We start from the raw sequence: 23,922 nt of genomic DNA on the forward strand, positions 1-23,922 counted from the left end.
CCTTATATGTTCTATTTTATATTTTTCTTAGTTTGTAATTTAATAATATGTAATAAAAGAAGAACTCTTTGAGCTGTATCTTTTCAGTAAATACTAACTGAAATATAACATAATACCAATGTTATAATTTTACACTTAATATAATATAAATAATTAAATATAATACAACACAAGTTGTATTTACATCATTATTAAAATTACAATTATCACGATTAAATACAGAATGTATTATTTTATTAAAATTTAGCTAAATTTCTTAGCATGACTTTGAGTATGACTGTAATAAAGTTATGGCCATAAATAAAGCAATCTTATCGTGTTCTGACAGCTGTGTAGATTATATAGTATGCTTAAATATTTTGGAAACATTTTATCAGATAAACTAAATTTTTCCATCGTAAGAGGTATAAACAGTTTAATATAAGTTTCATATAAAAAACATTTACTTGATTGTTACCTTAACATTTAAAAAAATATTAGAAGTTTTATATTTTAACATATTAAAATAATTATAGTGCTAATATATAAGTAACACGAAGAATATTTTCACTTTAATTTATTAGATAATGTTAATTAAGAGTTCTGCAATTATAAAATCTATTGACAGTGAGTTATTTCTTAGAGAAAAAGTTATTAAAATAAAAATTTGTATACGTTTCTTGATATTATTTTCTGTTCACCCGATATATTATCTGAAGCGACTTCTTTGTGCGCAGTCTCTTGATCAGTGATACTCATTTTAATCATTTTTGTGTATTTTTATAATGCAACATATATACACATATTCAGCGACATATTTAATATTAACTTTTAATTATTGAGACAACTATTACACAAATAAAGAATTTTATTTGTTTGCTCAAATCTTTCATTTTTCTTTATATATTTCGTAATCTTTTTATAATGTATAAAATACAATAAAATAAAATAAAGAAAGGAAAGGAGTACATAATTCTTTACAAGATTTTCTTCAATCTAATCGTTTTTGTCACAGATGAAAACATAATAATCTAATTAACACTGCAAACATCAACTAACTAACCAGTAATATGACTGTTTAATTTCGCATTCAATAATATAACTGTTATATATTATGTAATTGTTATATGTTATGATATACAATTGTATTATTGAGTAGGAAATTATAACTAACAATAATATTATTATTAGTTAATGTTTGCTGGAACATTTAATTTACGTACTATTTCTGAATTAAAAACTATTATTATTGTAATGCTATTATTCTATTGTAGTAGTTAAGTCGACTCTATCACTCAATTCATGATTGAGAACCTACAATGGTAACCTTGCTGTTGATATTACTCGTGCTGTCTCTACTCGTACAGTAGCAGTTGCTCCAATATCATAGACTAGTGCTGTTAGAATCGCGTAGCTGAAAACGGATATAGTGTCAAGAAGACATTAACAATATATTATACTTATTGTTACGATATTGTAATATATATGATGTTATTACGTTATTACGTTATAACAAAATTGTTAGAGCAGTAATTATTGACAGTGGAATTTTTCTGATGTGTTGGCGTAGAAATACAGCTGACGTACAAATACCGACTGCTTTTTACATACGCATGCGCAAATGAGAGTTATAAATTTTAAATCCAGTTTTAAATTTATTTTTTTAGGATACATCGTATTTTTTCTTTTAGTTTTAAAAGCTCTTAATTTTAAAATCTGATTAACTATCTTATTAACGCTATTATGTTAAAAAATATCATGTTAAAAGTAAAAAAGACTTTCAAAATGTTTTATCAGATAATTAAATCTTCTTTTATGTAAGCGACGTTAACTAGTTTCTTATCAGAAGTATTGTACTTAATTTGTGCTTAACCATCAACAGCGTGCATACTTGTTTTCATTGGAGAGCGAAGTATTATTATTAAATGAAATATGTGTATATGTGCGTGCGTGCGTGCGTGCGTGCGTGCGTGAGTGTGTGTGTGTGTGTGTGTGTGTGTGTATCATGTTTAAAATTAAATTAAACTAAAGAGTTTAAAATTATTTATTACAATGAATTACGAATTATTTATTACATTTTATTACAATTAATGTAATAATATTACGTAGTTTTTATTGTACATATATATATTATAATATAAATTTTATATTATTTCAAGATATATATATATTGTGTTCTGTATAAAATTATTAGATAATCAAAAAAATTTTGTTGCTTTTTTAAAACACAAAGTTTAATATATGGAACATCAAAAGAATTGCCATATTACATTATAATGTTAATGACATTGAAAAAAGTTATAAGAATTCACAATATGAGTTTAAAATAAAAATAAAAACTATGCATGGCCCAAAAGATATGCTAGGCTTTTGAAGAAGCCTTTATTTTAAATTTAAACTGATACAGCGCATGTACGAAAAAAACTAATAAGATTGGAGTATTCATTTTTAGGTCAATTTTCACAATAACATCTTTTCAATTTTTTGTATATATAAATATACTTATATAAAACAGTTTATATATTCAATATCATTGATGTTTGTAATATGTACAATTTATCGGATCTTTTGCATTACCTACATCATGATGGAATTATATAAGGTGATAACCATTGCGCATAATGGCAGAGGTCCCGTCACGTGATCTGAGAGCTCGACCAATGAGAAATTGAGCTCATTTGCAGTGCAAACTAAAGTCTTACTAGAACTTTAGTGCGAACGAGTAACGTGAATTTCTGCAAATGAGTTCAAAACTTGATTGATTGACAGATTGCCCTACTACTTTCAACCTATTGCACAACCGTGAGAATAGTCACTTTATCTAATTTCACCATGACCTACATTAAACTTTGTAATTTAAAAAAACAATAGAACTTTATTAATTATCTGATAATTATAATCAGTAAAGAAGTAAAGAAATATTTTAAGTTCTACAAATTAAGTGAATTTTCACAATATAATATTTCTTTTTTCTAAATTAGGGTTCATCTACGGATTTATAAACTAGATTTCATCCATGGAGACATCAATGGAAAACGATAAATTCCAATTCTCTATAGATCGTGGTGGCACGTTTACTGATATATACGCTAGATGTCCTGGGGATAAAATTCGAGTTATGAAATTACTATCCGTAGATCCTAGTAATTATAACGACGCGCCGACAGAAGGTATTCGTAGGATACTAGCTGAGGTATGTTATTTTAATCAATTCAAAATTATGAAAAAATAATTTTATAATTTTTTACAATTTGGAACTTATTAATAAAAAAATGTTATAGTATGAGTTTGAAAGTATATAATTTGCACAAACAAAATTATATGCCAGCCAGTATGAGTTTGAAAGTATGTAATTTGCACAAATAAAATTATAAAGCTATATACATATAATTTAAATAAATTATTAAGTTGTATACGAAAAAAATCTGCGAGCAAAATAAATAATATTTGATTGAATTACAAAATAGAATAATATACTACATAGAATGAAATCTCGTAGAAATATCTCATAAAATTCATGAACATAATTCTAAAATACTTTAAATATTTTACGACTATTTATTAATTTTAGGAAGGTAGCATTAGAACGGAAGGCGTAATCGATACCTCTAATATAGGATGGATCAGAATGGGAACAACAGTTGCCACTAATGCGTTATTGGAAAGAAAAGGCGCAAAAATGGCACTATTAATAAATGAGGGTTTCATGGATCTTCTATATATCGGCAATCAGTCCCGGCCAAATATTTTCGATTTGGTTCGTATAGTTGAATGTAACATATATTTAAAAAAATATTACAGATTGCAGTATATATTACTTTATCATGAAATATTGTATATAGTACAAAAATTTATAAACGCATTTGTTCTGTCATTTGAATTAATTTTTGTTAAATGTTTACAGGAGATAGTGATGCCGGAGGTTTTGTATAAACATGTAATAGGAATAAAATGTAGAGTAATTCCCGCTCTGCCGGGAAGTTGTCGTATGAAGAATCAATCATGGCGAAAAGTAAAAGGTTCTACCGGCGAAGATTTGTACGTTATTCAAGAACTTGATGAGGCACAATTGAAGGAAGATTTGAAAATACTTCGTAATCTAGGAATAGATAGTCTTGCTGTTGTTCTGGCACATAGCTATACGTTAGTAAATTCGTTTGATCAAACAAAAACTTTTTTGTTAGTGAAAAATTTTTGAAAAATGATTTCTATAAACACACAATTAATGCTTATAATTTGTTTTAATTTTATATGCTTATTTAAATTCTGCTATTGCACTTTTATAATATAGTTATGCTGCTCACGAGATTAGAATTGGAGAATTAGCGCGAGAAGCAGGTTTCTCACAGGTATCTCTTTCACACGAGGTGATGCCGATGACGAGAATGGTTCCCAGAGGCTTTACTGCATGTGCAGATGCTTACTTGACGCCACATATTAAAAACTACGTACAGGTAATATTATCTTTATAATTACATACATGAAATTTGAGTTCTTCTTTATAATTATTTATATAAAGTTTCTTTCTATCTCTTCTTTCCAAAATAACAATTAAAATGTACATTCAAGATATAGATTTCTATTTCTAAACTGTATTAAATAATTTTTTAGGCTTTTTCTTCAGGATTCAAAGACAATTTGAAAGGCGTCAATGTATTGTTTATGCAGAGCGATGGTGGATTAACACCTATGAATTCGTAACTATTAAAGTTTATTTTTGAAAATTATTTGAAATTAATTTTCTTATTATATCGCATAAATTAAATATTATATTTTGCTGGCAAGTTTTAATGGGTCACGTGCTATACTTTCTGGACCAGCTGGTGGAGTTGTAGGATACGCAATGACAATTTATGGAAAGGAGACTGATTTACCAGTGATTGGATTCGATATGGGAGGCACATCTACTGATGTAAGTCGATACGGAGGAAGTTACGAGCATGTTTATGAGAGCACCACGGCGGGTATTGCTATACAAGCTCCGCAGGTATTACTTTTTTTTATAATATATATATTATTTGTAGATATTTAAAATATTGACATTTTAATTTTTCTTAAAAATATTAAATATCTTTTTGTGAAAAGATTTAGCTGAAATAAAAAATTGGGTGTTAAAGTTGGATGTCAATACAGTTGCGGCAGGAGGTGGATCGATGCTTTTCTTCAGGTCGGGTCTCTTCGTGGTTGGGCCTGAGAGCGCGGGCGCTCATCCTGGACCCGCATGTTACAAAAAAGATGGCCCATTAACTGTAACGGATGCCAATCTCGCGCTGGGTCGTCTGTTGCCTGAATACTTTCCTCAAATTTTTGGACCTGAGGAAAACGAACTGCTTGATGTATCTCGTACGTTAAGTTTGTTCACAACACTTACCTATGAGGTAATTTCTTTTACACATTAAACAAAAATATTTTTACAAAAATTTACATTCTAAATTTTTTGTAAAAGAACGAATTTTTCTAAATTGGAGAAAAAATGTATTGCATTTGATTTATAAAATGTCTGCATATGTCGCAGATCAATGAATTTTTAAAAAATGATGAAGCTATGTCAATCGATGAAGTGGCAATGGGGTTTATTAGGGTTGCAAATGAGACCATGTGCCGACCGATTCGTGCTTTGACTCAGGTACAGTTAAATCGAGCTTATTTTTTACTAATGACAAGTAACGCACTATGGTCGTTTTTAAGTTATCTTTAGTTTCTTTTTATGTAGGCAAAAGGTTATGACACTTCTCGTCATGTTCTGGCATGCTTCGGTGGTGCCGGAGGACAACATGCCTGTGCAATCGCTCGATCGTTGGGTATAAGTACGGTTTTTGTTCATAAGTACGCCGGTATTTTGTCAGCTTATGGGATGGCATTGGCAGATGTTGTTGAAGAGGCACAAGAACCAAGCGCCGAAACTTACAATCACGGTAATATACGATAACAAAATTCTCTTTAATTATGTTCCTTTATTTTAATATTCTTTTTTATCTACAGAAAGCTTCACTCGTTTGGACGATCGGTTAGATGCGATGGAAGCTAAAGTCAGAAGTAGACTTCGTGCACAAGGATTTTCTGATTCACAAATAAAAACGGAACCATTTCTTCACTTACGTTATGAAAGCACTGATTGTGCTTTAATGTGCACTCCTGCAAGTCAGGATTCAATGAGCGTCACTACTAGACATGGAAATTTTCTTGCTACTTTTCTCAAAAGGTAACCATTTGATTTGCACAAATCTTGTCTTTAATTATTTATTTATAAACTATTTTTTAATTAGATATAAGACAGAATTTGGTTTTACAATACCAGACCGTAAGATTTTAATTGATGATGTGAGAGTTCGAGGAATTGGAAAAACTGAAGTTGCACAGGATCTTATATTGTCTCCTTCACAAGCTTCACCAAAAGCTGAAAAGGTTAGATAAAAAATGCAGAAAATATCTTAAATAATTGTTGAACTATTTTTTCTTAAATTATTTCTTTCTTTTAAATCGAATTTAACTTATAGAGGATGAGAAACTGTTGTTAAATTGTTCTTACAGCAGTCCAGAGTTAGCAGTCAAGATTTATTAAAATTTATTATTACATTATATTTCTGCTTCAAAATATAATACTGTTTCAACGTCACTATAGTGATTTTCTCATCCTGAAAGGGCATGTTCTGATTTCCACTCGAGTACTCTCTGGATGTTATGTCATTTTTGTTTAACGTTTAGTGAACGACAAGAATAGTGTGATACTCGTATGAAAATCTGAACTCAGCATAAGAATTATAACTTTTTAAAACTTTATTAAATTCTGTTACGAATAAAAAAAATTTTAAAAAGGAGAACGGGTCACCGATTTTTTGCTCCTTACATCTGTCGAGTTTTCATACGTTTATTTCCTTCTCTACTTCAACTCTAGCACAACAAAATATTATATATTTGATAGTTTTTGAGAATCAAAATATCAAAAATAATCATTATTTCTCTCTCATTTTTATGGCAAAAATCTTATGTCGTTTTATTTATTTACATTTACACTTTATTTACATTTTTATATATGTTCCTTCATGTTTATATAAAATTGATTGCTTCACGCATTCTGCAGCCCAAAAATTATAAAAAAAAACATGTGTTTCACTTCCTAGTTGGGAGCAAAAATCGACGACTTTTATTCGTCGATTTTTTTCCTCCTTTAAAAATATGAATTTTCTAGACCACTATGGTGTACTTCGAAGGTGGCTATCAGGAAACAGGCGTCTATCAATTAAATTCATTATCTTCTGGAGATATTTTACATGGCCCTGTCATTATTATGGATAATTTGAGTACACTTTTAGTGGAGCCAGATTGCATTGCGGAAATTACTATCCGTGGTGATGTAAAAATAATGATTGGACAAGGTTGGCGAACGAAAGTCACTACTGATCTTGATAGTATTCAGCTTAGTATTTTTTCGCATCGTTTTATGAGCATTGCTGAACAAATGGGTCGGTATGTAATCAGTAAATAATTTTAATGTATAATTTTAAATACATGTAATTATTTTTTTAAAATATTTTTAAATATTTCAATATAATATTTGTATTTCTAATATTTGTATTTGTATTTGTAATATTTGTATTTCTAATTTTTGATAGAGTACTTCAAAGGACTTCAATTTCTACTAATATTAAAGAGCGATTAGACTTCTCATGTGCAATTTTTGGCCCTGACGGTGGTCTTGTTTCAAATGCTCCTCATATCCCAGTGCATCTGGGCGCCATGCAAGAAACTGTACAATACCAAATGAAAGCGTTTAATGGCAAATTTACGCCAGGAGATGTCATCCTCTCTAATCATCCATTAGCAGGCGGTTCCCATCTTCCAGATTTAACAGTTATCACGCCAGTATTTTATAAGTTCGTATATTCTTTATATTTCGTAATTAAAAAAATGTTTTTGGGAAACGTTATATTAATGTCATATTTATTAGACGCAATATTATAACAAAAGAAGATATATTGTTAATATTTTAATGCTAAATGTCCTAATTTTCTCTTATATTTGTGTTAAATACTCATTAAGTACTATATTCGAATTTTATATATTATACTCGAAATTTATATGCACTTTAGAGATGTGCCTACACCGATATTCTTTGTGGCCAGTAGAGGTCATCATGCTGATATTGGTGGTATCACTCCGGGTTCTATGCCACCACACTCAACGAGTTTGAGTCAGGTACGAGAGTATGGTTTTCAAATAGATTTTAAGAGAACTATACATAAATATTGTATTCTTTTATAGGAAGGCGCTGTCTTTAAAAGTTTTCTGTTAGTACATGAAGGAATATTTCAAGAAGAAAAACTCACGGAGGCCTTGATGGCACCGAGCAAAGTACCGGGAAGTTCGGGAACCAGAAATCTCTCAAACAACATTAGTGATCTCAAAGCTCAGATCGCAGCTAATCAAAAAGTAATTCAATTATTTATTCAAATTTAGTCAAATTTAATCAAATTTATGTAAGTTAAATATACGTAAAATATGTTTCCTTCTGTAAGGGTTTTCAACTAGTAAACGAGCTAATTGATACATACAGTCTCAAAGTAGTGCAAGCGTATATGGATTATATTCAATGTAATGCTGAAATTGCCGTTCGACATATGTTGAAGTCAATAGGTACGAAAATTAAAATGCGAAGAGGAAAAGAAACCGATATCAATGCCATTGATTATCTTGATAACGGTAGTCCCATCAAGTTACATGTGGATCTCGATATAAACAAAGGCGAAGCAATTTTCGATTTTAGGTATATTTTTAATCGATATTTGTAATAATTGTAATTTAGCAGTATTATTTTTTAGTTTTTATAATAATTGTTATTTTGCTATTTAATATATCAAAGATTTATCTTTTACCTTTTGTTGTTTTTTTTTATATACTTCTAAATATAATTTATTATTAAATTAATGATCAATATAATTTTTAATATTATTTCTAACTTTAGTTTGAGATTCAAGTTCTATACAAATCTAATTGAGGTGCAATTTATAGAACTGAAAAGTTTATTTGCAAATTTGTATATGGACCTTATCAAACATCAAAATCCGCTTTGATTGACAATTTTTTTTTATTTATTTTCAATCTAAATTTCATTTATAACAACATTTTTCTATATAGTCTAAATAATAATCTTTAAAAAAATATATTTTTACTCTTCTTATTGTTTTCTGCAAAATTTTATGCTATAATAATTTCATGTAAATATACTATACAAATGGTAATAATTTATAAGATAGTAAAATCTAAATTCGCAGTGGAACGGGTTGTGAAGTATGGGGTAACTGCAACGCACCACGTGCCATAACATTGTCTGCGGTAATTTATTGTTTAAGATGTATGGTTGGACGTGACATACCATTAAATCAAGTAATGTCCTTTTGGATTTTTCAAAGAAAATCTAATAATGCACTTGGATTAATTTAATATTGTCTATAGGGTTGTTTGAAGCCTGTGAAAATAATTATCCCTAAAGGATCGTTACTCGATCCCTCGGAGGATGCGGCAGTGGTAGGAGGCAACGTCTTGACATCTCAACGTATTGTTGACGTAATCTTGGCAGCTTTTGAAATTTGCGCAGCTTCGCAGGGTTGTATGAACAACGTAACCCTTGGCACTGAGAAGTGGGGTTATTATGAGACAGTTGCTGGTGGAAGTGGAGCAGTAAGAAGAAATTATAAGCTTTAGATAGGATATATTTGAATGTTAAAATAAATTCTGACTAATAAATTATCTAAATAATTAATTAAAAAAAAAAGAAATATATATATATATTTTATATATATATATATATAATATATATATATATATATATATATATATATATATATAAATTGAAATTTTATTTGAATATTAAAAAATTAAGATGTATATATAAAAGATGTATATATAAATTTATTATATTATAATAATAATTATTATAATTTTTTTTATATCATAAAAGTTAACGTAAGATAAAAAAAGATATAACATACATTCTATTTTAGTTTTACGTATATTTTAGTGGTACGTATAATAGATATTTGTTTAGTAAACTTGTATTCTCCAGGGACCGACATGGCATGGCAGAAGTGCTGTTCATACGCATATGACTAACACAAGAATAACAGATCCAGAAATACTCGAGCTTCGCTATCCAATTATACTTAATCGCTTCTCCATTCGATGCGGAAGTGGTGGTAATGGAGCATATATCGGTGGCGACGGTGCTGTGCGTGAAATGATATTTAGGTGAAATGATATTTAAATGCGCATTTCTATGCACATTATGATTATTTATATAAATTTTTCTTCTATTTAAAATTACGTTTGAAGATAATATATAAAAAAATAACTGCTGGCAAAAAATACTCTTATTTAAAATTTGTTTTTAAATATTTATTTACAGAGCTCCGATGACTTTATCTGTATTAACCGAGCGGAGAGTGTATCATCCACCTGGATATAATGATGGTGAGGCTGGAGCATGTGGCTTAAATATTTTGGTGCGGACTGATGGTAGACACATTAATTTAGGGCCAAAAGCTGCCGTTCCAGTTTATGAGGGGGTAAGTAATTTTAAATATTTTTTTGTAAACATAATCAATATCTTACAAGCTTTATCAAAAAAGCAACATATTTCCAAATATCATAATAATTTATTACGTTACTATAAACACAATATGTTTATCAATATTGAAAAGTTTAAATTAATCCCTAAATGATGAATAAATGCGACCTTAATTATGCAGCTAAAAATATTAGACATCTATATTTTTTGTTTATTTGAAACTCTTTTATCTGCATTATTACTTACTAATTATCAGCATTATACATAATTTTAAAAGGTTTTTGAAACTTTTTTTGTTATCGAGAGATATACATACTGTTAGTGATTATATATATTTCATATGTTTTGTGAAATGAAATGAATTATATTATGAAAGTAAAGATAAAAATCATTTAAAAAATTTATATACTAAAAAATTTTTGTAATATTAAAATTATAGTCAAAATATGTTCTTCACTTGTAAAAATATTTTGTGTTATCTAATTAAAATTGTTACAGTTATGTAACTGTTATTATTTACAGTGAGTGCAAAAAGTATCATTAAGCAATACTTGTATATAACAATGCTTTTAATAATTTTATTTTATCTGTGAAATGAGTTTGTTTTATAAAATAATAAATAGTAAATATATACAATTGGCTTTATTTTTTCATAACAATTTTTAAAGGCTCTCTATATATGCAAATGTAATTGACGTATTTTGCTTCTATACACTATGTGCTATAAATCTCGATTAATATGCGATTTGATTTTATGGCAAGGGCAAATGCAATTTTCCAAAAATTTTGATGACGTTATTTTGCGACATGCTATCGCTTCGAAGTTTCGGTGGAATAGTTTGTAGTAGTTTGATCAAAAGTTGGGATGTATGTACGATCGCACGCACATGCAAAAACTCATAGTAGTGTAATTTAACCGCTTTTACTAATTATCTCTTCTCACTGCATTTAATTATATTCAATAATAAATGCAATAGTCGACTGTTGTCTAAAATACAATGTATGTCTTTGTATCCGTTAAAAACATATTAAAGCGCACGCTACAAACAATTATGATATGTTATATTTTTATTTGTTATAATAATTTAATGTACAACGGCATTACATATTATAAATGCAGACATCCACAATTATTTATATTTTTTATGTCACTTTATACATTCAAACGAGTTTATCTTAAATATAAATTATAAAAGTGCAATTATAAGATAAAATTAAAACAAAATAAATTATAACATGATCTAGTTTAAAGAAAGAAATAACATTGAATTAATTCTACGTTATTTGTGTAAAATACATCTTAGCCTTAAAATTTTAATAAATTTACAGTGTAAAACAATTTTTATCGATCAAATACCGCAAATAAGTAGGGCTACAAGAATATATAATTTAGGACATAAATCTTTAACTTTTTAGCTTTTGATTGTTTACCAATACGATACTTTCATTATCTTAATAATATGTAATTATTATTATTACGAAAGTTTAGCTAACAATTTCTCATCAAATTTCTGTACAGGATAAGTTCATTATGGAAACTCCAGGTGGTGGTGGTTACGGTTCTGTTTATAAAGACAAGCAAGCTGAGAGATTTTCGATCTATTCAAAGACTAATAATTCACAATATTTAGCAACAAGATCTACATCAGAATATAAAGATACAAAATCTAATGGAAGTCCACATAATTTTGCAGAACGCGGAAGTGTTTTTGAGTATCGTATGGCCCAGGAATCCGTTTAGTAAAACTCATAATTATTGCCATAAACGCGATGAATTGTAGTATAAAAAAACGTATATATATTGCGGAAAAAACAAACGTGCATAAGTTGCAATAGTTGCACTCATGTTACAATATATTGTAATTATTATTTAGTTATTTAGATTAAAATTATGTATTTTTAATCTTATATATATATTTATCGTAATACGAGTATATATATTGTTATATATTTTTAAGTGAGCATTTATTTTAATAAAGATATCCTCAAATTATAATTTTGTGTAATGTACATTATATCTGTAATTTTTAAAACAATTTTAGTATTTCTAATCCTTATTTTAATTTTTGTTATAATTGCAATGGTACCATCACTTCCAAGTCAATTCGCATTCTGGGGGTCAATTCCTAGAGGAATGAAATTTCTCTTTGCTATGGCTAATTTCCTCGATTTACCAGTCCGTTCGATTTGCGGCAGGTGCAAGATGGCCGACGTTTCATTTCCGGCAGGAGTAATTACTGACCGAAATGTCACTGTGCTGACCTACATAGCAGTGGAATTATGATTCCATTTCCATAAAACGTTGTCCAAGATATTTTAACAATTTGCTAACAAACGAGTTTCGTAAATTTTTGTGTGAAATACGATAATAGAAATATTTTTGCTAAAAAAGATGTGAATAAAAGAAATAGTATTTTTTTGTAAATTTTGACCTCGAAGATATGATATAGTTATTAAAAAATTTGTGATTAAGGAAGGAATACTTTTACAATTGAGCGAGAACATAAAAATTTGAACAATATAAATATATCATGTTCGTGTTTAATTTTCGAGATATTTTTCAAAACATGTTACAAACTTTTTAACAATTTTATCGTATCCAGAAGATAAAAATCTATAAAAAATATTGTTTCTTTTACTTACACCTTTTTTTTGGGTAAAACTCGATCCTTTTTTAACATCTTCTTTTCAAAAGGTAATGAAGGAGGATCTAAGGTCCTTTTCATGATTATATACATATATTTATACTTACCGTCTCGTTCTTAATGATAGAGAAATCTTAATTAAGGATTTAAAAAGAAATCGGCGAGTTGGCGTCTTTTTTTAATTGCGTTACACTCTGAAATGTGAAATCGAGCACTGCCAAGCAACCCAAATAGCACAGCAACACTTGCAAAGCGTTAAAAAAGCGATTATATACGCTATTAGCGCTTTTAGCGCTTTGTTAACGCTTTGTAAGCGCTTTGTGCTACTTAGGAGTACTACAATGGTTAATTCTCCATCATCTTTGAACGAGATAGTAAGTATAATTTCGGTCGGATGAGCCCGCCTTCGTCGAGCTCGTTCGACCAGTCTATTGTAGTGGATCGGCGCAATTACTCCCACCGAATAAAGGCGAATGGAAATGCAAAAGAAAAGTGTCGCTCGTAAAAAAAAGTGAGATTTTGTCCGAAATGGGTGCTCCTACCGATCGATATTTTACAATGGAATGAAAATCAAAGTAGATACTTCGAGAAGAGACAGAGTACGCACAAAAATTTCCGAACAAGTTTTTACGATGCATGAGATTCTTACGAAAACCACACTATCAGAATCGACACTTAAGAGGAGAGTATTATTTCATCGAGATTTTGCAATTTAAAATTCTTACAACGTACTGCATTTTTTATTGATGCAAGAGTTTCTTCTTGACTTCAATCCTCGCCAGAGGATAATGTTTTCTTCTTAACTTCGTGCAGTTCGACGATTGTAAGGAGCTATAATACTGAATGCGATATTATTGAAATGATTTCTACTCCGTATTGTAGTTTTATCATACTTTAACAGAGATTATTATGCGTGAAGTTTGATACTACAATACGGCAATAACTAAAGACAAATAATATTTGTATTGAGAAAAGATTGTATTGTTTAAAATATTTAAGCATTGTAAAACATATAAACACGAACAGCTTAATATTTAGAGTTAATTTTAAGAGTTTGAGAATTTGTGGAACTAATTCTTAAAAAAAAAAAAAAACTTTACTTTGTATTTAATTTTTATTTATTTAAATTGCTACAAATTTAATATATTCCAAAATTGTGAGTATAATTTATTCGACTTGTAAGCATGCATATAATTTCGTAATTATACACAATATAATTAAATAATAAAGAGTAATTCGAAAACAAAATAATTATCAAATTTTAGGAATTTGTACTTACATTAATATATCTGTAGTATTTAATATATCTGTAGTTTAATTTTATATATCATAGATATTTCGCAATGTGTTTAATTACACTGCAACGCGTAGTCGGAACATAAAATATCGGAAAGTTTCGTCACGTAGAACGTTATACGTAGAACGGCGCAACTATGCAACTCATCAGAGCGTATTGAGCACGACACAGGAGGCAGAACGAAAGTCTTCTCTATTTAAAACAGTCCTGCCAGTTGGGCATCACGTTTTGGAAATTCAGAAAATTTTATACGCGTACGCAGTTTAATATATGAATTACACGAGGGAAGTATCGCGAAAAAGTAACGTATGAAAAAGTAACATATTTAACAGAAAGATAGATACATATAGAAAATCTGCGATAAATTGGATAAAATTTTGTTTAAAAAGTGACGACCGGATTTAAAATTCTTAAAAAAATTAAAATTTTGAAGAATGTATATGGAACATTCTCGGAAAATGTAACAATACATAGATGGCATTTTTAATCGATATTTGAATGTCGTTTTTACATTTCATAAATATTTCGAGATATTTTGGAATACTCTTGGAACGTTTGTATTTTTTGGAATGTTAGGAACTTTTTATGAATATTTTAGAAGTATTTAGCATTAGCTAGGTATTAAATACTTTTAATATCCGTCGATTTTGTTTTGGATTTTCTGTGTCAAAGCAATTTTTTTAAATTTAAATTTGATAAATTTGATAAATTTGATAAATTTTAATTTTTTAATCACTTTTAGATCAGTTTAGGTATACTATACTCAGAAAAGATTCAGTCTAAATTTGCCATTTAAATTGAAACCGGAACATTTTATGACATCATGTATGCATGTTGTATATACAAAGGGTAGCACATCGAAGGGCATAGCGTTCATGAATACGGTTGTAGTCACGCGTACGTTCTTATAGAAGTTATGCTTGCAGGAATATACGCACCGACGATAGCTGTCCTGGTTTCATCCCTGGCATAAATCACTAGCAATGACTCACACAAAAACGTGGAAGAACCTTATATATCGTTTTGTCTTCTTTTCATCCGATTTTCATGACTCAGCTCTTTTGCTTAGTGATGTTGTCTCCAACAACAGCGATAACATGTTGAAAGTGCCTCCTCTGTTGTTGTTGAACAATGTCTTATTACATCTTACGTAAGCTATTTTACAGAGCCATTTTCATTTTGATTTTTAAATATGTAATAAATATATTTTAAATAAATAATTAATCTTTACTTTCTTTTCATTGTGCTATTTTTAATCACTATTATTGAGATATAATTATAATTACGACACTAATATAGACCAATATGAAATGATTCCGAAATATTCTCGTATAATTTAATTTATAAATATTAATATATTATATTAAAGCATTATGAAACTTAATTTTTATTATTTTATTTTCAAACTTTATATATCTCATGCATTTAGATTATTTCAAATAAAATAAAAAATGTTAGAGAATCATTTGATTTTTATAAAAATTTTAAAGGTTACATTGATCTCTGTTTGTACCTCTATTTAATCTATATTAATAAAAATAATATGTAATTGATTTGTCTACAATAATTGATTTGATTGATTGACAATACAAAAAAAGACTAGCGGAAACTAAGGCAATGTGTTATGGATGTTATTTTAATAAGCGTTAAGATAAATGTAACGACGCGATATGAAAATCCATAGAATGCCTAGCTCGTGACATTTTTGCGCAGATGACTTCCTTGTTGTCGGTTTTTTTTCGTTCTGCTTCTTTTTTCTTTATCTTCCGGCTATTCAACAAAGCGTTTCCGGTTTTGCTTTATTTTCACAAAGTTTTGCAGCTTTTCAATCCGCTTCACTTTCAACTAATGATATCGCAAGTCCGCTTTTACAAAAATGGGAAGAATTATAAAGAAAAATATAATTGACACACTGTGTGATATAGATATATTTGAAAAATATACTATATTTCTTTATTATCCTATGGTTAAAATTCACTGTGACTACACAATATTGCTAAATATGCATTTATACTAAATATGTTTTTATATTCTTGTTTTTCAAAATTATAATTCTACAATTACTAGAGAAATGGAAAATAATTCTATTAATTTTTATGTTCTATTAATTTTTATGTAAGATACATATTTATAAAAAGAATTAATTGGAGGTAGTAGGCAATGCGCGAGTTGATTTTCTGTCGTATCCTTGATACGACAGAAGCTGCGTTTAGCAGAAAAAAATTGATCAGTGAGCGCTCAAAGATGTTTAATATGATTGTTCTTGCCTTTAATTCTTTGCTGGATCTAAGTGTAACAATCAATTTTAATAAAGTATTACTGAGTGTGAGTACTCATTGATTACTGATTGTGAGTGAGACATTGATTAATTTTCTCTGAACCACCGATGAAATACTATGAAAGACATTTTGTCAACCTTGGATAAATTTTTATAAAAGATCTGGAGTTAATTGAAAAACGATAATTGATATAAATTTGCGATTGTTAATATAAATATTTGGATAACATATTATTAAAGTCATGTGATTTTTTATTATACAAGTATAAATGCTTCATTAATAAGTGTGTATACTTTTAATGCTGTAATATCTTATATATTACAGTAAAAAATTACAATTTTAATTTGCTCTATAGTTATCATCTCTATTTCCAATAAACGAAAATGGATTGAAATGGATTCAGAATTTTAGAAATATGCGCGCGCGCATATTCGCAAACTTTAAAATAAATCTTTTTCAATCCTAATGCATTTTAATTTATTTATAGAAATTTCATAAAGCACATTTCAATCTAAAAATAATAGCTTTTTTTTCTGTGCCTTGTGAATACATCTCAATTCAAAATTTGAAACATAAAATGCAATTTTTCAATCCAGAATAAAAATTGAATCCAATTAAATTCAATGAAATCCAATTGAATACAATGAAATCCAATTGAATACAATTGAATCCAATTGAATAAAAAAAGTTTTTGTTATTTGAAATACGCATTTAGATAGATAAAATTTCAATTTTCGTTTACTAGGTTTTGATAATCATAAACGATAATTAAAATCACAGTTTTAAATAAAAATCGAGTATTATTGAGCTTTAAATATATATGTCTACGGAACTAATAAATCACGAAATTAATAGTATATTATTATTACCATGTCTTATGCTAAATCATGTTGAAATTTAAATTTCAACAGAGATGCGAACTCGCGAATATCGGCCTTTAATAGTATCTCGTCTCTCTCGTGACTGAATGCATTCTATCATGGCTAAATGCAACTCTTGAAACAATTGAAAGATGCGTTAGAAAAAAACATCATGATGCAATCGTGATTCATTTTAACCTCTTTAAAGTTTTAATACGTGTTATATAAGTGGATACGTGTTATATTTGTGGGAATCCGAGGAATATTTTCCAACATGAAATTGCCTTGGACATTAATGAAAAATCTAAAATTACCTAAACGGAATTTTGCACAGAATAGAGAGCATAAAGAGAACTGGAGATTCACCTTAGCAAAATCATTATTCAATTCGATGGCTGGATATAACAGATATGGGCTTTATACACACGATACAATAAATTACAAGCATCCTATAGTATGCGAAGCAGTGCGTCGATTGCCAGAGGAAGTGCTGGATGCCAGGAATTTCAGGTAACGTAAATTTAATGTAGATCCCTTATAATAAAAAAACAAAAATTGTCTACAAATAACTACGAAGAAGATGTAAAAGAAAGACGTAAAAAATGTAAAAGATGTAATCATGAGCATATTTTCGTACATATAGTATATAAACATAAAGGAAAATAAATATTCTTTAAACTTTTTCTAGTGCTTTATAAAATAAATACACTATAATAATCAAATATGACTCCATTTTAATATGCAAGATTTAATCATTAAAAAAGCTCCGCAATTTTAAATTAACAAACATAAACTCGTGTTTTTAATATAAAGTTTTACTAAACGTTATGTTTCGCAATTACACATAGACTTTTTTCAAATTTACAATGCATATGTAATTATATGCCAGATGAGAGACTGATGAGATGCAGCGCATTGTGTCGCGCTTCAAAGAATTGTAAAGACGTCTCTTTCATTAAGTACTAAATTCGCTTGATGAGATCTCTTAATTTGAGACTTAGTTAAACAGCGATATTATTCTACGAGCAACATTACAATATGTAGCATGCGATGGGATTCTACTTCTCGCGTTCGCGTTTTTCTGTACCCGGTCTTGAAGGTTTCCACTGTCTGTGAATTAACGAGAGAGATTCCTGTATTCTTTTTTGCATTACAAGCCTCTGGAATATTCTGCGACTACGCAGTTGACTTTTCTATTATGCCACTCAGGCGCTTCTCGAACGAAGGCACGTAACAGTTTTGCATGCTTTGTAGGATCATACGCGCTCTACAGCTGAATTTCCTGAAGATATATCTACCCAGCGAGAAATGGATCACATTCGAGCAGGATTTGGAGTATCGATATCTCACACCGTATATAGAAGAGATCAAATTTGAGCAAGCTGAGATGAATGAATTCGATTACTTAAAAGACTAGGGATTGGCCGACTGTTAACGTAAATGAAAAAAAAAAGATTTCTCTGTAATTGACATGCGCATTCACGTGCATACGTCGCGAAATTAATTGTATGAACAGTGCTCTATTATATCAATAATTTTTTCAGGCTTTTCTTCAAACAGTTCTAGTGTGACAACAATAGTTTTACTAAATGTTCAAATATAATAAATATAAACTATTAATATCTTAATGCGTATATAAAATAATATTAATGCGTATATGCACAATTTTTCACGCTCTGACAACCATTTGAAAAAATTATCGATATAATAGCGTACTGTCAGAATAATAATATAGTTTGCGACTGTATATTATTAAATTAAATGATGCTATATGGAATGCTATTACAAGTTTCGTGTAGAAGAAGATTTATGAAGAAGATTTGTTAGCAATGATTGAATATAAAACTTGTTGTTTTCCATTTATTATTTTCAAAGTTTTAAACAATAAAGAGATATTATCGGTAAATGTCATTTTTGAAATAGTATAATGCGTTGATGTATAGATTCTTAAAATTATATTAGAAATATTTCATTAAATAAATATATATTTTAGAGATTAATGTATAATAAGTTAAAGTATTTGATTTTGTTAAATGCAAAATTTTATTCACATATTTTTTTCTTTTTTATGCATTTTAGTTTTGTTACTTGTCAATTCCACCTCAGACCACCAATTGTCACTTCAGACCTGTAGGTGGTAGTTAATAAGACCTTGCACAAGAAGTTGTTGTTTCAACTTGCAAGTGTAGTGTTTAGTTGTTGGAAGTGCAACTTCGAGATTCATGAACTAAACAGATATGAAAGGTCAACCGGTTGACTGATTCTCAAACATCTAACAATAACTAACTGTCCTGTAACAGTTTGCTTATGATGCGGTATATTTTATCTCAGATTTTTTTTCAGATAAATAGAATACTGTCAGCGAACATCAATATGATATACTAACAATTCGTTATACTAAACTGAGCTATTTTGCAATTAATTTAATATAATTATACTTTAAAAAAAATATATATATATATATATATGTATGTTAATCTTTATTTTACAAATTTTAATATTTTTTTATTTTAAAGTTAAATAAAATTAAGATTTTTTTATTTTTTATTTTTATATATTGTTAAGTTAACTTAAATGCGGTTAATGTAAATAACATAATTGTATTATGTGTAATCAGATTTATTTAATTATACACTTTATTTCAATTGTAATAGGTCAGTTACGATAAATATTATTTGATTTCTAGTTGTAAATTTTATAATTATAAATTTACAATTAGAATCATTATTGCAAGTTAAAATAAATATGTTTTTAAAAGAAGGAGTTACAATGTTAAAATCCTCTAATTTATTCGATGTCGAAAACATATTCAAATGTAATATACAATTTATTGCCTGATAAATTTATAGCGCATCACATTTGTTCTCCCATCTGAATGCGCATATTATATCGAGAAACGTATAATCTACGGATTTGTTTACGCGAAATTTACGACGAATGGAAAGGAAAATCTGACTTTGCTTTGCATGGCATAATATAAATCAACATGCATCGTCATGTATACTTACTGCAGTTACTGTTTTCCGCATATTTTATATTTTGTTTTTGTAAGTCGAAAAATTATTATTTTACAATACAGTACACTTCTATTTTAATAAACTTATTTTTAATTACTTATACTGTACATTCGCTTTCAGCTCAGCTTTTTATTTCATTTACCTACATATTTTATCCATCTTACATATAAATTTAGAATCTTTCATTTTAATTTTAACGATAATTTTTTCTAATCAATTTATAACAGTCAGTACGCACTTTTTATTATCAAAAATTCATACTCTTTTACAATTTTCATTTATTTATGATGATATAATCGCTGATATAGTTGTTGATATAATCACTGATATAATTTTTCCTTTTTTTAAAAATAATTCTTTGAAAACTTTGCTCAGAATGTAAATAAGTCTAAGTAAGTCTACTTTACCTGTTCGATCTCTCTTTCACAGAAAATACTTTCTTGAGGCATGTCGATCTTCTCGCAAACTTTTCTTATTTCTGGTCAACAGAAGTTTCGCAATTTTCCATAATTTTTTTCCTTGCAAAAGAGACGAAAGCACCCTGATATTTAAGTTCATTTAATGTTCGATCGAGTGTTAGCGAATTACTGTTCTAGCGCGGCCGGGAAACTCGCGGCGCGATGCTGCGTTTAGGATTTCCCGTGAGAAAAGAGTTAATCGCAGTAACGCACGGCTGGCATCGACTTTACGAGTTAAAGCGAGTCGTAAAAAGTTCGTTGCCGTGGTTCCCGCACTCTTATCCTGAGTTACCCAATACTTGGTTCGCGTTCTGAATTCTTTATGATTTCACGAGCCTCGCGAAATGCCTCACGAATGAAAACGCGAAAACGCGTTTACGTTTGTCGCCGAAAGTATTCACGGCGTGCATTTTCTAGTGAATGGCCTTGCATAAATTGAAAAGCCGCATCAGTGTGTATGCCATTACAATTCTTTTATTTTTGCACTTCAAATTATATGAGCAATTAAACGCATAAAATAAATTTGTCGTTATCCAATTTTTACGATTAATTCTATATGACATTTATTATTAAATATTTTTGTTAAATTTCGAAATTTATGTGAAAATTAATAGCGCTTATACGTTTATTATAATATATCATTGTTTATTATTGTAATGTCCATTATTTTTTTAAAAAAGAAGTATGCAAAGATTAGTTCAAGTATATAACTAAATTAATTTTCACCAAACGTTCTACTGTACTTATAGAATCATGGTGATCACATGGTGATGAATGGATTTTATGTAGAGATGCGGGAGAGCCAATATGGTTTGGGACATAAGATCGTTCTTTCGGAAAATACTTCTTTTTCTTCTAGTGATCTTTAATCTTGTGAAGTGCATTCTCTCAGTCATTTAAATGATCTGTGAGTCTTTGGTCTTTTTAATTAGCTTCTTTTCAAATTCTAAAGTAGGATGATCTAGGTTCTACTTGGTGGTAGGTAAGTTCCACTTGTCATCGTTTTGCTACATAAAATTCTTTATTACCAATATGGTTCCGTGATTCATTAGAAAATTTGATAAAAGTTTCATGAAGATCTATTCAGTTATACATCTGGACTAATCTTTGCATATCTACTCGTTTACTTTATGATTAAAGCGACTAAATTATAATCACTAAATTAATACATAAACAATAATAACGTGATGATTAATCGTCGTGAAATTGTCAATAAGAGAACGTAATAAAAATAAATTTTGTAATGATCGTTAAATTAATCCGTACATTACTGCTCTAAATTCGCGAAGTAAAATGGTATTCTGTTTGTCCTCTTTATTTTTTCTCTTTTCCTAGATTATGTGATTTCCTGCAAGGTTATATGAATATGAGTAATTGTCTGGAATACTGAGACAGAGGATTCACTTACTCAGCTAGAAACAACGCAAAACGATGTTAATTTTCTGGTACCTTGGACACTTAACACGCGCCATGCTTTCAACGACCGGAACTTCACTAAGGCGTCTCTGAGAGAGCGGCGCTCATTCGATAACTCGATAGTTCTAACGACGACGCTTCGGATAATCGCGCTGACAACGTTCGCTTCAATTGCATTCGCTTCATTTGATTTGCCTCTTTGTCCGGCTCATGTCAAGCGCGAGGCGTCGCGCGTCTGTTATCGATCCTCTTAAATATTTCGGCTAAGTAACTTTAGTCTCTTGAATGTAGAAAGATATTAAAAGGAAAAAAAAGTATTTAGTGAATGCTTTAAAACTACCTTAAGATTGTAATAATAGTTTATCTTCTTTTAAGAGAAATCATAAATTAAAAGAAAATATAAATAATATTACAATAAAACAGGATTCAAGACTTGAAGTTGAGAAAGGGAATCTACGTGAATAAATATGTTAAAAATGTAAAATAAAATATTTTTAGGAGGCTTTGTTTTTCTGAAAAATGAAAAAGGTGTAGTAAAAAATATATAAAAAAATTCTATTCTATATTTTTAACTTATTTTTTCACATATATAAAAATATAGAAAATTATTTTTTCACATCTCATTCACGCTTATATTTTCAAATCTGAAACATTGTTAAATAATAGAATATTGTAGGCAAATAATGAAGAAATATTAAGGAAATATTTATAACAGGAATATATATAAACTAATATATATAGATGTATATGTAATAAAAAAATATGTTATTTTCATTGTTTTATTTTTTAACAGTAAATTCAACCAATTTGAAGTCTTTTGAAAGATTAAAAAATATATTCCATAAAGATATGTTTTGTACGAATATATAATTTGAATTAAATTTAAGTGATCTAGTAAGTAATTTAGTAAAATCATATTTTAGATAACATTTATTTTACCATAGAATTATGAAAACTTAATAACAAAAATGTAACTTACAGTATTGAAACAAAAATTATAAACTTACAGTATATGAGAAATGAAAAATGTACGAAATGTTTTGTATATAGTACATGTTTCTTGTCATTGATCAAGTAACATTATCGAGTTTCTGCCATTACGAAGAAACTTCGGCTTTGTTTTAGCATAAGACAATAGTCGTCCATTTTAAGCTTGTTCGAAGTTCGGACCTCATCCAAACCTGTCATCAAACTGTCATTAAGACTGCCTCTCATTTGGACATAAATGCGAAACTGTACAAGATGTAGAGATATTAGTAAATTATATCAATTATACAATGAAATGTATAACGTAAAATATTTTTTGAGAAAAATGTCTATCAATATACGCATCATATATAAATTATTTCTTGATTTTCTGATTATAAAAAATGTTAATTCTAATATAATAATTTGGCAAAATAATAA

At 28.7% G+C, this 23,922-nt stretch overlaps 2 protein-coding genes and 2 long non-coding RNA genes across 7 annotated transcripts; 2 read left to right on the forward strand and 2 right to left on the reverse strand.

The window, feature by feature from the left end:
• Positions 1–845: 845 nt before the first annotated feature.
• Positions 846–1,586, reverse strand: LOC147908644 (uncharacterized). The gene is made up of 2 exons (XR_015546246.1): positions 1,478–1,586; positions 846–1,393 (listed from the first exon to the last, which is right to left on the reverse strand). It is a non-coding gene; the product is annotated as an uncharacterized LOC147908644 (long non-coding RNA).
• LOC105149862 (5-oxoprolinase) lies at positions 1,343–12,539 on the forward strand. 4 transcript variants are annotated; one of them, XM_011062571.2, is made up of 22 exons: positions 1,343–1,455; positions 2,961–3,172; positions 3,551–3,736; positions 3,884–4,122; positions 4,271–4,433; positions 4,591–4,676; positions 4,765–4,966; positions 5,097–5,357; positions 5,495–5,605; positions 5,693–5,894; positions 5,962–6,181; positions 6,246–6,384; positions 7,169–7,446; positions 7,593–7,853; positions 8,070–8,175; positions 8,242–8,409; positions 8,496–8,743; positions 9,252–9,363; positions 9,433–9,657; positions 10,043–10,224; positions 10,382–10,541; positions 12,063–12,539. In XM_011062571.2, exons 2-22 carry the CDS (start codon positions 2,996–2,998, stop codon positions 12,282–12,284), a joined length of 3,948 nt encoding a protein of 1,315 aa, XP_011060873.1. In that variant the 5' UTR covers positions 1,343–1,455; positions 2,961–2,995; the 3' UTR covers positions 12,285–12,539. The 4 variants fall into 4 exon arrangements, with proteins under 4 accessions (XP_011060873.1, XP_087265998.1, XP_087265997.1 ...); XM_087409872.1 differs by having other exon boundaries at positions 1,352–1,499; XM_087409871.1 differs by having other exon boundaries at positions 1,359–1,508.
• LOC147908645 (uncharacterized) lies at positions 5,184–23,809 on the reverse strand. The gene is made up of 3 exons (XR_015546245.1): positions 22,549–23,809; positions 21,049–22,447; positions 5,184–5,292 (listed from the first exon to the last, which is right to left on the reverse strand). It is a non-coding gene; the product is annotated as an uncharacterized LOC147908645 (long non-coding RNA).
• Positions 14,537–19,214, forward strand: LOC105149861 (cytochrome b-c1 complex subunit 7). Its single transcript, XM_011062568.2, has 2 exons — positions 14,537–18,134; positions 18,879–19,214. The coding sequence occupies exons 1-2, from the start codon at positions 17,899–17,901 to the stop codon at positions 19,039–19,041; spliced, it is 399 nt and encodes a 132-aa protein (XP_011060870.2). The 5' UTR covers positions 14,537–17,898; the 3' UTR covers positions 19,042–19,214.
• Positions 23,810–23,922: the final 113 nt, after the last annotated feature.

The sequence above is a fragment of the Acromyrmex echinatior genome, chromosome 9 (assembly GCF_024713525.1).
Source record: "Acromyrmex echinatior isolate Ae372 chromosome 9, ASM2471352v2, whole genome shotgun sequence".
NCBI lineage: Eukaryota > Metazoa > Arthropoda > Insecta > Hymenoptera > Formicidae > Acromyrmex > Acromyrmex echinatior.